Source organism: Otolemur garnettii, unplaced genomic scaffold (genome assembly GCF_000181295.1).
Source record: "Otolemur garnettii isolate 467f Iridium unplaced genomic scaffold, OtoGar3 scaffold00093, whole genome shotgun sequence".
Taxonomy (NCBI): domain Eukaryota; kingdom Metazoa; phylum Chordata; class Mammalia; order Primates; family Galagidae; genus Otolemur; species Otolemur garnettii.
The window spans coordinates 6,089,152-6,104,177 of record NW_003852488.1 but is presented as its reverse complement, the minus strand read 5'-3'; the positions used below and the strand labels follow the sequence as shown (position 1 = coordinate 6,104,177).

Below are 15,026 nucleotides of genomic sequence, written 5' to 3'. Positions count from 1 at the left end.
AAAAAAAAAAAAAGTAGCAGGCATAGTTATATGGCTGATATTGTATTAATTATTCTCCTAAATGCTCCTAATTTATAGCCTAAGTGTTATTTGCCCTACTTTAACAAGAAAATTGAAGCATGAAGAGGTTAAATAAGTTACAAGTGGCAAGTGATCCTGAATCAGGATCAGCTGGATCTAATAAAAAGATTACAAATAACTTTGAGTTATGGGGAAGACATCAGAATGCACTAAGCTGAAAATACATGGGAGGTGAGGAAACACTCCACAAGTTTGGCTGTGTAGGCATATTCGACCCGGTCAGATATGGGTGTTAGCTGAATTATTTTGCTACTCTTAATAGTGTTTTCAAGAAAGAAAAGACTTGAGCATATTCAAATTCATGTGGGAAGAAGCTGATAAAACTGAAAAAAATGGAAATAAAAGCAGTAATCAATAGAAAAATGTCCTTGAAGACTAAAAATAATAGCAAATACTTAGAGTTTATGAGGACAGACAATTAAGTACACAAACACCTCCTAGAAAAAGTGCTACAAACCTCATTATTTAGCATCACTATGATCACCTTCAAAGAACTTCCCCTGGCCATCCGCTAGACCACAGTGATATTCAGCCAGGAGGTACATAGCACTTTTTCTAAGAGGAGTCTGTGAACTTCATTGTCAGAACTCATATGACCACAGTTCTGATAACCATCCAGAAAAAGTGTTCCAAAACTGCTTTGAAAGTCGACTACACACTAGTCAGTGCATTACCTTGATGGTGACTGTAGTAATTTTCACCAATGAGTTATGTAGCACTTGTTCTAGAATGAGTTTACAAACTTAATTGTCCAACCTTGTACTTTGTGTGCCAGATACTGCTATTCCCACAGTACATCACCATGACAACCCTAAGCAGTATGTGTTATTGTCTCAGGACACTGATCAAGATCATGGAGCTACAAGGGATATGTTCTAAGGTCTTTGATCATGATATGTTTACATTGCAAAGCCTAATGAGGCTTTACCATCTTATCAGAAAAATAGGACACCTTTTCCCACTATTGTAAATGGTAGACTCATAACCATCTTGTGTATGCAGACTTAGGCAGTCCTAAATTGCTATTGCTTATATGTTTCTGCCCTTCACAATGGTATTATAGTAGCTGATGATACAGTAAGAAATGTTAATGCTAACCATAATAGTGTTGTAACCCAAAACTTCCTTTTAAAAAAATCATTCCTGGCCAGTCATGGTGGCTCACACCTACACTCTTAGCACTGTGGGAGGCCAAGCAGGGTAGATTGCCTGAGCTCAGGAGTTCAAGACCAGTGTGAGCAAGAGCAAGACCCCATCTCTAAAAACAGCCATTCATTGTGGCAGGCACCTGTAGTTCCACCTACCTGGGAGGCTGAGGCAAGAGGATCACTAGGGCCCAGGAGTTTGAGGCTGCTGTAAGCTATGATGCTACAGCACTTGACCGAAGGTGACAAAGTAAGACTATCTCAACAACAACAAAAACAAACAAGGCTCTGTGCCCATAGCTCAGTGGTTAAGGTGCCAGCCACATACACCCGGGCTGGTGGGTTCAAACCTGGCTCCATGCCTGCTTAACAACGACAACAACAACAAAATATCCAGGTGCTGTGATGGATTCCTATATTCCCAACTACTTGGGAGGCTGAGGCAAGAGAATCACTTAAGCACAGAGTTTGATGTTCCTATGAGTTGTAATGTCATGGCACTCTCCCAAACACGACAGTGAGCCTCTGTCTCAAAAAAAAAAAAAAGGGTGGTGCCTATGGCTCAGTGAGTAGGGCGCCGGCCTCATATACCAAGGGTGGAGGGTTCAAACACAGCCCCAGCCAAACTGGAACAAAAAAATAGCTGGCATTGTGGCGGGCCTCCAATAGCTGGCATAGCTACTTGGGAGGCTGAGGCAAGAGAATCGCCTAAGCCTAGGAGATGGAGGTTGCTGTGAGCTGTGTGACACCATGGTACTCTACCAGGGTGATAAAGTGAGTCTCTGTCTCTTAAAAAAAAAAAAAATGGAAAAACAAATACTGCATGTACTGTTAAACTGGACCGATACTTGTGCACAGAGAAAAGTAAAACTCAGTGGCAATCAGCCAGGGGTACGGGGAATAGTAGAGGGTCAAAAACCTACCTAATGGGTATAATGAACACTCTTTATGTGATGGGCACACCTGTACTGGGACTAAGGCATTATAAAGTGATGCATGTAACCTAAACATCTGTACCCTCTTAATATTTTGAAATAAAAAGTTATCAATATGCAAATGTAATAACATTGCTGAATTATGTTCATAAAACAATTATATATCAGTAAGTCATTATTTATTATTTTATGCTGTTTTGAAAATCTAGACTTTCTTATTGCTGGTTTTTAAAACAGAGCACACATGTTCCAAAAGTTGTTATTCAAAGAAGCCTGTTTAGAAAATGAACAGATAGGCTCAGTGCCCATAATGCAGTGGTTATGGCACTGGCCACATGGACTGAGGCTGGGGGCTTTGAACCCAGCCCAGACCAGCTAAACAATGACAATGATAATGAAAAAATAGCTGGCATTGTTGTTCGTGCCTGTAGTCCCAGCTACTCGGGAGGCTGAGGCGAGAGAATCACTTAAGCCCAAGAGTTTGAGGTTGCTATGAGCTATGATGCCACAGCACTCTACCCAGAGTGACATAGTGAGAGTCTGTCTCAAAAAAAAGAAAAGAAAATGCAAAGACAAGGACTAGGAAAAAAGATTTGTAAAAAGTGTTAGAAGCAAAAGATTACAATCTATAAGATTTATATGTTATTCTGGGAAAAGCAAAATTATAGGGACACAAAGCAGATTAGCAGTTGTTAAGGACAGTGTGTAACAAAATCAACTGGCTCTACAGGGTAAATCTGATGTAGGAAACAGAAAGAAAACCAGAAATGTTGAAAGCATTTCAGCATTCCATGTCTGGAAATACGACAGACAAGAGACTGAAAGCAGTAAAATGATAACTAGAATGACTCTTTTAAATTAGCCTTTCTGTAGCACATGAAAAATTCTCAAAATTTTAATAAGAATACATTCTATTTTATAGCAACCTGGCAAATTTTAAAGAACCAAGAATGCTCAAAAAATTAAGTTTAAAGGATCAGGTTTAAGACAGGTGGTAACATCATTAGCAATTATTTGGGGGGTTTCAAAGGTTAGACATTTAATTAGGTTTTACAAAACAGAGAAAAGCCATGAGATGCTGTTTGAGCCTAGTCAACTACAGATTGTTTTTGTTTTGCTTTTTTAAAATTTTTGTAACTTTATTTTTATATTTTTACTTTAATTTTTTTTGAGACAAAGCTTCACTATGTTGTCTTCATTAGAGTGCTGTAGCATCACAGCTTATAGCAACCTCAAACTCCTTGGCTCAAGCAATTCTCTTGCCTCAGCCTCCCAAGCAGCTGGGACTACAGGCATCCGCCACAAAACTCAGTTATTTTTTTATTATACTTGTCAACATTGTTTAGCAGGCCTGGGCTGGGTTTGAACCTGCCAGACCTGTTGTATGTGGCCAGCACCCTAGCCACTGAGTTATGGGCACTGAGCTAATACTTTATTTCTAAGTTTTACATTCATAGGATAGTACTTTATTTTTAAGTTTTGCATTCACAGGATAATTGAGTGGAAAGTACAGATTGTTTTTTAAATGGAGCATTAACACATTCAGTCCCCTCACCATGTGATACCCTGTACACCTTAGGAATCCTCACCAGCAGAAGGCTCTCACCAGATGCACCTCCTCAACCTTGACTTCCAGTCTCCAGAACTATTGGACTCTATTTTTTTTAAAGACAGACTCTCACTTTGTCACCCTCAGTAGAATGCCATACCGTCACAGCTCATAGCAATCTCCAGCTCTTGGGCTTAGGCGATTCTCTTGCCTCAGGCATCCACCACATTGCCTGGCTATTTTGTTGTTGCTGTTGCAGTTTGGCCAGGGCTGGGTTTGAACCTGCCATCCTTCATATATGGGGCCAGTGCCCTACTCACTGAGCCACAGGCACTGGCCTGGACTCCTCTTTATCCTTTGCTAGTGTATATCCCAATAGGCCTACAAATGGAGCCCCTTTACCAGACTCCAACTGCTGGATAACTAGCAGTTTATCTAGTTAAACATTGTGGGCACATAATGACACACGTTGCTCTAAAATATAATTTGGTACCTGGGTTAATCTCTCAGTTATGTTCATTTTGTTCTTTATAGTAGGGACTTAACATAACCAGGAAGTTCTTGTCTCCATGAAGATGTTTGGTTACATATTGATCCAAGTACTGATTTAAATGCTAATTATATCCTTGAAGGTGTATTAAAGTTTACACAAAGTTACTTTAACATAAAACATTAAAAAAAATGAATAATTACCTCTAAGATGAGACTAAGGTTTGTAGTGAGAGCCTGAACACGGTGAAAACCAGCAATTAGAGAAATAGGCAGGAAACCTTGTTCATCCATCTTTCTTCGAAGAAAAAAGTCCCGTTCCAAATTTTCTATGCTGAAGTAATATTCACTGAAAAGAGAATATAAATTTCATCCATTTTTGTCAGTAGAAAATAAAAATGTCTATTGCTTACACATCAATTGCTATGAAAATATTTTAATTTTATTAGCAATATTATATAGATCTAATAGAACATAGATAGGGTAAATATAAAAGATAACAGCAAAATCCATATGGAATAGTTTCTTTTATACAGGAATAGAAAAAAAAAATTATTTCCCCCCAAATTAACATTAACTTCCATTTAGATCAGCTTCACTAAGCATAAAGAATTAAACAGCTCATTTTAAAATAATTCAATAATTTATTTTTAATGAGTCAATTAAGTGAAAATTTTCACTACCAAGCCACTTCTCCCTACTTCTTTTTAAGCACTAAATAACAAAGCTAAACACATGTCAGCATGTAACTTTCCAACTTTTTCCTAGTCATTAAGAATATGTTCAAAGTATCCTTTGTCAAATTTACATGAAGTACAGTTTGCATTATTTTCTACATTGACAAAATACTGATATAATAACCAGTACAATGCTTAGTTTAAAATTTCGTGAACACATGGGCACATGTGCATGAACACAATTATATATTTGAATGATTCACGTTCTCCCCCTTTCTTTGATAAACATATTATATGAGACTAAGGATGAACAGAATATAGATAAACAAGGAATATCAATGACACTACAAGGCACATGAATACAGAAAAGGCTTAGATATCTTATTTTCTCTTGAAGGTATAGACCCATTAGCTTTTTCAAAGAGAGAAATGTTAATGGCTTAACTGTCAGTATGAGCAATAACTACAAACCCCAAGACACAAACATTCAGAATACAATTAATAATAGCCTTTGAAAAAAATGAATGTTTTCTATTATAGCTTTCACATAGAGAAATGAGAATGTCATTTTAAAGAGACACAGCAAGGGGAAAATATAGAAAAAAAATAACAAAAATACATGACATCAATGATAGGGGAAAACATAGAAAAAAATAATAGAAACATATGACATCAATGATGGCATGGCCTACAGTTTAATAATCCTATACCATTTCCATATCACAGAGAATGTTTTCAAAGACGGGTAGCAAGTTACAAGAAAGCAAACCAGCTTGTATTTTGGGGGTGTAAAATTTAGTAACTAAAGATACATTTTAAGTATTTAGGCCAAATTCTAACTTTGAAGAAATAGGCACCTCTAACTGAAAACTGGTCTCGAGCTACTTTTCACTGGAGGAGGACGGAAAACCACCTGATTTGAAGAATATAAACATCCTCAGTTTTTTTATAGTCTGATATTGCTGACTTATCAGAGTACAAAGCTTCCTTAGAGATTAAGGGAAAATCATTTACACAGAAGAAAATAATCTAAGTATTGAAGAAACAAACTTTCTGATTATTATTACACCTCAAAAGCCCTATTTATAGTGTCAGGCATGTGGTAGGCCCATAACACATGTTGAAATTCTAACATTTCAGACATGAAGATATTTGATTTAGCCACAAGTTACAATTTTTCTCTAATGTGAGATACAAACTTCCCTGAATCAACGATAAGCTGCATTTTATCTAAATAAATTAATAAATCACCATATTGCCTACAGTATATATATTTTAAAACATCTCATGGGCTAGAAAGATACTAATCTCTAAATCTGAATGCCAAGAGAGATTTTTCCCAGCTAGAAATAAACAAGATCTTAAAATTCTAATATTCTGACAATAAAAAACATCAAATTAAATTTTCACTAAAAATAATTTCTTCTTAAATCTTATCTGTTCTGAATACATTTAAGCCTCTTACTTTGAAATACATTTAGCATTTCTCCATAAGAGTAAGGAAAACTTTGGTTCTTAAAAAGAAAAATCAAAATCCTGATCAGTCTATCTATATATTAGGAACCTATTAATACAAAGTCAAAATCATGATGCCTCAATGTCAGATCTGCACTAATCAAAGAATGATAACAATAACAAGCCACTTTAAACCTAGTGCTCTACTACCATTTGCCAAAAACCCTACTGCTAAAATAATAACAAAAAAAAAAAAGGAGGCATGACCAATGCCATGTCTAACAGTTTGCTCAGTGTCCTAGGGGACATTATCATGTCCTACCTTAGAAGCTCTGGATTCTACACTGCATGATCAGAAATTTTGTCAACACTGAAGTAGCTCTGCTCCTCCCTCACTTGAATGAGCACATTGAAGGCGGATTATCCTGACATGGAGTTGCATGTCCACTGTCAGGTCTCAGAAGGGGCCTGGTAGCAAGTGTTACAAAAAAGACAGGAATAGTGGTATGAAGTTGACAGCCACATGCCAGGCACTTTCTGCCCATAAAAAGGCCCTTTTCTTCAGTGTTTGCATCAACTGTAACAAAAGAAGCAAGAATAAAATGAACAAGTTGCTCTGCATTGTAAGCCAATCAAATCTACCATGAAGGCGCCTGGCAGATGCTGATGAAGAAATTATTTTCTAATAATACAGTCGGGTCCATTTTCTTTCTTAAAAACGGATGTTTTAAAATACTTATGCCCTTTCAAAAATAGCCCTTCACCCAAAAATAGTCCTTCACCTTGTAATGATAGGGAAAAAATTTCAAATTTTAGCAAATTGGTTATGCAAATCACTTGGGAACATTTTTTTCTTGCCACTAAACACACTATAAATATGCAAAATACCCTACAGTACTCATATGCAGAGAGTTTTTTTTTCTTAAAGACAATAAAACTAATATTCTCCTGACTTTACATTCAGTACTCAGAAAGCAACTACTATGAGAACTAGAGTAAGAAGTTTAAAGTAAAAGATTAGGTAGTCCCCTTTAATGTGCATCACAAAGAAAGAACTTAAAAATAAAGAACAAAATTAGAATTCAGAAGTCAATTGCTAATAAGAAAATCAAACAATATCTACCATTTTTGTCATTTATGTTCATTTGCAAATTCTAATAGAAACACCTATTTGCAAATAATGACCCAAGTTTTCACTTGTTCAATTTCAAATATACAAAAAGTTTTATATTCTTGTATGTACTTATGTTATGTGATGACAACTACCGTCCTTTAAGGAAACACAATTATCTAACAGTAAAGAAAGTGGGAAACTTCTATAAACAATATAGACTGAATACCTATTTTACTCATATTTCCTTAAAGGCCCAAATGTTAACATTTTCCAACTTTAACTAATAGCTCAGAAAATGCATTAAAATATATTCACTCTCAATGACATTAAAGTTTGATATTACTACAAATTTTACTATCCCATCTGCTTACATTTGACATCCACTTACATTTGACGCTTAATATACTCTTTAAGCAATGCTTCTTCCACAGGGTATACCTGTACGCCTGTACCATCATCATAGTAATACATCATACTGGTATTAAGCTCTGTTTGAAATGGCTGATCAGTCCTTTCACCATGTTCTCGATAACCGTATGAATAATCAAAGTTCACTTGATGTGAATAAAGAAAAAGAAAGGTGATCACACATTAAGAAACAGTTACAAGAAAAATCCAAAGTGAAGTACAGCAAGGAGTAACAAACAAACCCATCTTTATTATCAGACCAAAAAAATTAATTAAATAGAGGACAATATGAAAGGCTAACAGAAAGCTTGTTCACTTTTTCAAAGTTTATATTTAAGAAAACAAAACTTACAGCCAAGTGTGTGGCCTGTGCCTGCAGTCCCAATTACTCGGGAGTCTGAGGCAGGAGAATCGCCTGAGCCCAGGAATTTGAGGTTGCTGTGAGCTAGGACACCACAGCACTCTACTGAAGGTGATAAAGTGAAACTCTATCTCAAAAACACCTTCATGTCATACTTAATTATAAAAGGAAAGAACAGATTAATGATTGCCAGGGACTATAGAAGATGTGGGATATGTATGACTCTAAAGCAGGCGTCCTCAAACTGTGGCCCGCTGAGGACATTTATCTGGCCCACCAGGTGTTTTGGCTGTGGCTGCCTGTCCTGCTTTGCAGCCAACTCGTCCCAGGGCCCGCAGTCTGGCCCTCCAATGGTCTGAGGGACAGTGAATTGGCCCCGTTTAAAAAGTTTGAGGACCCCTGCTCTAAAGGGAAGACACAAGGAGTTCCTTTGTGCTGATGGGAAAATTCTGTATCTTAATTGTGGTATTAAGTACGTGAATCTATACCTGTGCTAAAATTGTATAGACCTACATATATACAAATGAACCAAATGAACTCGTGTAAAATCTGGTGAAACTGAATAAAGTCTAGTCTAGTTTAAAAAAAAAATTCACGTCATACATCGAGGATTTCCTCTGCCTCGTCCTCTTCCTCGTCCTCGGCCTCTTCCCCGGCCTCTAAAGGAACCTCGGATATTACCACCCTCACTTCTCACACTGGAAACTTCATCTTGATCATCTCTCTTTTCTCTATCTCTCCTCCAACCTTTTAAAAAATAAAAATATTTTTATACAATCCAATTTGAAAGTAAAATAACATTGACTATCTTTACACAAACATAGTAACTACCCTCCCTCAGTATGTAATTGATAGCAGCCAGGCATTCTTCAGATGTATATAAACTTACACTTCAATAAATTCAAGTATTTATCAGAAATATCTCTGGCATAAAATAGGCCCCAAAAGTTATTAGCATAAAAAGGCATTCTAAGAAGTAAAATAACACACTAAAAGAATACAGATGCTTTGCTATTCTTATACTGTTAAACATTCAAGAAGTCCCAAAGCTGAGTTTATACTACATAAAACCCTAAAAAAATACTTTTCACAAAATGTTTTAAGGAAAGACTATTTAAGAAAATGACATTCCTTCTAAAGAAAAAAGGAAATGAAAATGCAAAACAAATTAAGATAACTGAAACAAAATAACAAAACTTATATATCTAGAATACATTCATACTACTATTTCTCTTATGCACAAATACATGCACACACAAACATGCCAAACCAGTCAAACAAAAAAACACCTAAAAATAGAGCAAATGAAGAAATGCAAACACTGGCCATGAGAAATGCAAATTAAAATAATGAAAGTTTTCAATTTACCTAGTATGACAGACATTTTTAAGTTAATATTAAATATGGGCAAAAACCAAAAAGACAGAACATTTAGTACACTGTGAAAGTGAAAACAGGTACATCCACTTTTAAAATCAATTTGTAATAATCTAATACATGTGAAGATATGCAAATCACACAGACAAGATTTCTCAACCTTTGCACTTTAGATTATTGCAGGTTTAGTGTTATTCATGACTTCTACCCACTAGATGCATCTACTAAACCCCTCCCAAATCCCCATTGTGACAATCAGTAGTATCTCCAGACAATGTCAAATGTCCCGGGGGGGTGGGGTGGGGGGGGGAGGGATTCATTCCCATTGAGAACACTGCTCTAGATCCTATAATTCCATCCTCAATACTCAACTTAAAATAGTCTTTTTCAAACACTTGCCTCACATCATGTACAGTACACTTAAAAAAAGTTTTTATAATTGGCTCGGTGCCTGTAGGTCAGTGGCTAGGGAGCCAGCCATATACACCAGAGCTGGTGGGTTGGAACCCAGCCTGGGTCTGCCAAACAATGACAACTACAACCAAAAAATAGTTGGGCAATGTGGTGGGCATCTGTAGTCCCAGCTACTTGGGAAGCTGAGGCAAGAGAACTGCTTATGCCCAAGAGTTTGAAGTTGCTGTGAGCTGTGATGCCAGAGCACTCTACCAAGGGTGACATAGTGAGATTCTGTCTCAAAAAAAAAAAAAAATCACCCTATAGAGCCTCTTATACTTGCATACTAGATAATATGGATACAAATGTTCATGGTAGTATTTTAATGCCAAAAAAACTAGAAATAATCCAAATTCCTACAAATAGAACAGATTTTCTCAAAAAGTGAAATACCCCTTTGGGAGCAGGGGTGGGAAGGAGAATGAATTATAGTAATACAACAAATACACATAAGTCTAAGAAAATGAGACTAAGTTAAAATCCTGCCAAAGAATGTGAATGGAGTCATACTGCAAAGCAATTTCAAAACATGCAAAAAAACCCCAAACATTCAAGTGTATTTTTTCTGAGAAGAGAGACAAATAGGATGAAATTACAGAAGGCACAAAGGGAAATTTAAAAGGTAACAGTAACAAGCGTTTCTAAAACAGCATGATTAAGTATCTTGTGTTCATTACATTTTTTTAACTTTATATATTCTTATATACTCAATATTTAATAAGAAAAATTATTCAAATTATTAGTATCCATTATTTATAGAATAAAATCTTAAAATGACATATTTGAGAAACAATGGAACAAAAGTCAAAAAAGTCAATTTTTTTATGAAAAGTTCTAACAAATTTCTTTTTTAGAGATGGGAGGTCTCACTATGTTCCCTAGGCTAGAGGGCAGTGGCTATTCACAGGCACAATTATTGTGCATTAGAGCCTCTAACTCCTGGGCTCAAGCAATCCTCCTGCTTCACCTCAGCCTCCTGAGTAAGTAGGACTACAGCTGCATGCCACCACACCTGGCTAAGTTTTATAATTTAAAGTCTCATCTTAAGCACAAGTGAGAAGGATATAACTCTTTACTAGATTTTAAGAAATTAATGATTTTCTTAAATGATGGCATTTTCTTAAGATATCAGTGATGAAGTGGTATGATATCAACAAGTTACTTTCAAATGATTCAGTAGATGGATGAATTAAATATAGGGAAATTGTTAAAACTAAATGGTGGCTCAACAGACATTCACTATACAATTCTTTCAACTTCTTGTATGTTTAAAGTTTACAATACTATATTGGAACTTTTTAATGAAAATATGTAAAATTCTTAAGCCTTCTTATGCATTTACAGGGCAACATGCTTTATTAGACGTAAATGATTTCAGCAGAATACTATAAAACCAAACACTTATCCTACTGTTTACACATACCCTTCTGTCTTTTGCTTTCTGAAATCAGAGCAAACCCTATTGAAATAACTTTCTGAGGAATTATTTTTTATCAAAGTAAAACCAGTAAGTCAAAGACTGACAGGACACTTTACATTGGATGGATTGGCCTAACAACACCTGAACTAAATCTTAACTCAAATTAAAGTATACATCCATTTTACTTCTCCTGTTATGATACATTAGGAATTACAAACTATAACATATTCCTACCAAAAAAACAAACCCAAAAAACTCTGCACCTAATCAACCCTCTAAATCAGTGGTTCTCAGCCTGTGGGTTACTACTCACAGAAACTGTATTAAAGGCTTATAGCATTAGTAAGGTTGAGAACCACTGCTCTAGATCTTATTACCCATTATATATAGAAGAGATAAAGAAACATGGTAAAGAATATCATCCGGGATGTGCACGGGGGCTCATGCCTATAATCCCAGCACTTCAGAGGCCATGGCAGGCAGACTGCCTGAGCTCATAGGTTTGATACCAGCCTAAGCCAGAGCGAGACCTTGTCTTAAAAAAAAAAAAAAAAATAGCCGAGTGTTGTGGTGGGCACCTGTAGTCCCAACTACTTGAAAGGCTGAGGCAAGAGAATTGCTTAAACCCAAGAGTTTGAGATTGCTGTGAGTTGTGACGCCATGGCACTCTACCAAGGGTGACAACGTGAGACTCTGTCTCAAAAAAGAAAGAAGAAAAAGTAAAATGGTACAAGTAATTTGGAAGTTTCTTATGTTAAATATACAACTACCCTACAACCTAGCAATTCAAAGAGTTATTTACTTGAGAAACAAACATGACCACACATGACTTAACACAAATGTTCATAGCAGCATTACTCATAATGGCCAAAAACTGTAAAAAAGCCAATTATCAACAGATGAATGGAAAAAGGACTATATACATTGAACAGAATACTGTTTGGAAATAAAGAGGTAAAAACTACTAACACATAAAACAATGAAGATGAATCCAAAAATGCTGGTAAAGGTGACATAATAATATATAGGGTGGCCATAAAGTTCATGTGCAATTTTAAATTGCACACTATTTTAAATCGTACACAAAATTTTTGGCCACTCCATATAATGTAATTATACAGTTTCACTGACATTAAGTTTAAAAAAGATAAATCTAACCTATGATAACAGTAAGGAGATTAGTGGTTGGGGATGATGAGAGTAATGTGAGTACAGTTTTGTTTTTTTTTTTAAGAGAGTCTCACTTTGTCACCCTTGGTAGAGTGCCATGGCGTCACAGCTCACAGCAACCTCTAGCTCTTGGGCTTAGGCGATTCTCTTGCCTCAGCCTCCTGAGTAGCTGGGACTACAGGCCCCTACCACTACGCCCAGATATTTTGCTGCTGTTGTTGAAGTTTGGCCGGGGCCAGATTTGAACCCGCCACCCTCCGCATATGGGGCCGGTGCCCTACTCACTGAGCCACAGGTGCCACCTGTGAGTACAGTTGAATATATGTAATTTGTATCTCAGTAAAGTTTTTTAATTTTTTTACTTTTGAGGCACTCTGTCACCTTGGGTAGAGTGCTGTCACATCATAGCTCACAGCAACCTCAAACTCTTGGGTTCAGGCAATCCTCTTGCCTTAGTTTATTTTAAGTGAAGATGAGGTCTTTCTCTTGCTCAGGCTGGTGTCAAGCTCATGAACTTAAGCAATACACCTGCTTTGGCCTCCCAGAGTATTAGGATTACAAGTATGAGCCACTATACCTGGCCCTAAAGTTGTTTTGTTTAAAAAGGGCCCAGAAGCCACCTAGAAGATGCTTCCATTAGCCAAATCTGAGACAGTTTTGAGCATCAAATTAAACAATCACAGCAAGAGATTAAATAAGATGATATGAACTCACACTGAAAATAATGGAACATTGGGCCGCGGGCCTGTGGCTCAAAGAGTAGGGTGCCAGCTCCATATGTTGGAGGTGGCAGGTTCAAACCCAGCCCCGGCCAAAAACTGCAAAATAAATAAATAAATAATGGAACATTGTGCCTCATAGAATGCCAATAAATATAGAGGAATGATGCTGTAAGAAAAAAAATCAACTATGCAACCATTATAGTAATAACTGAACCCAGCAAGAATCATCAATGGAAATTAAAGCTTGTTTGATGAAGTTTGATAAAAAAAAAAAATGATCATTGGCCAGGAGCAGTGGCTTATACCTGTAATCCTAGCACTCTGGGAGGATGAGGTGGGAGGATCACTTGAGCTCAAGTTCAAGAACAGGCTCAGCAACAACAAGATCCCATATATACTAAAAATAAAAAAAATTAGTAGCCAAGCATATGGCAGGTGCCTGTAGTCTCAGCTACTAAGAAGGCTAAGGGCAAGATGATCTCTTTAGCCCAAGAATTTGAGGTTGCTGTGAACTATGATGATGGCATGGCACTTTAGCTAGGGCAACAGAGACTCTTGTCTCAAAAAATAAATATTTAAAATATTCAAAAAAATAATAAAGTTCAGTACACCACTTCAACCAAGGGATGTTAATAGCATCAATAATGGGACAGACCAAGTCATGCCTGTTTCCATGTGATATATTAAGAAGAAAACCACGTATCTTTTGTAGTATCCTTACCCAAACTTCATAACCCAAATCCAGTCACATGGAGTCATCAGAAAATCCAAAATGAGAAATATCTACAACCTACTAGTTTGCTGTCCTTCAAAAATATCACAGATTAATGGAGCCTAAAAAGTAAAAACAACTAAAAGCAATGTGTGATCCCAAATTGAATTCTGGAAAAGAAAAACTATAGAAGACATTAGGACATTGGGAAAATGTGCCCATGGACAGTCACGCTATATTAATGTTAGGTTTAATTTGTTAACTGTGCTATGGTTATATTGTTCTTATGAAATATACTCAGAAGGTACTTAGGTTAAAGGGACACAGCATCTGTTATTTATTTCCCAAATAGTTTATACTATATACATGGTCACTGAAATAATGAGCATGAAAATCAAGTTCCTCTCTTGGTCATTTTTTGCTTAGAATGGTTACTTACTTCGTGTATCATTTCTCCTATTGTTATGTGCAGGTTTATTTGCCTCAGGTTGACATCTTGAGCTGTTCCGGGATCCAGGTCTTTCTTGACTGTCTGGTCTTACATCATCTAAGTGGAGTGGTACCCACCTGTGCTTATTAGCTTGAAGGAAAAAAAATCCAGTCATTTAATGATGATGCACAATTTTCACTAAAGCCCTGTAATTTGAAAACACTGAATTTTAATTAAATAAGTGAAAGACTTCATTTCTCTTTAAATGGATTATTTGTAGAGTACGAAAAGATTTCCTTCTCTCATAGAGAAAGTTTATTTCCTTGATAAACTTATTTGTGCAAATGTAACTTTTCTAAGTGAAAAGTCAGTGTTAGATACAGTGGCATGCACTTGTAGTCTCAGTTACTCAGGAGGCTGAAGTAGGAGAATCACTTAAGTTTGAAACCAGCCTGAACAGAATGATACCCCCTTCTCAAAAAAAAAAAAAAGCCAGTAATAAATTATCACTGGATTTCTAAGTAAAAA

The 15,026-nt window shown here is 36.3% G+C and overlaps 1 protein-coding gene across 3 annotated transcripts in view; it reads right to left on the bottom strand.

Moving 5' to 3' along the window:
• Positions 1 to 15,026, bottom strand: part of LARP1B (La ribonucleoprotein domain family member 1B) — a 138,968-nt gene that overhangs the window by 105,686 nt on the left and 18,256 nt on the right. For 2 of the 3 annotated variants that reach the window (XM_023516569.1, XM_012808737.2), the window contains exons 5-8: positions 14,508 to 14,648; positions 8,818 to 8,961; positions 7,834 to 7,999; positions 4,404 to 4,548 (exon numbers count right to left, since the gene is read on the bottom strand). In XM_023516569.1, the coding sequence (XP_023372337.1) occupies positions 4,404 to 4,548; positions 7,834 to 7,999; positions 8,818 to 8,961; positions 14,508 to 14,648 (596 nt within the window). Of the gene's footprint in view, positions 1 to 4,403; positions 4,549 to 6,653; positions 6,909 to 7,833; positions 8,000 to 8,817; positions 8,962 to 14,507; positions 14,649 to 15,026 lie in introns of those variants that run through there. The other variant, XM_023516570.1, reaches the window with a different exon arrangement.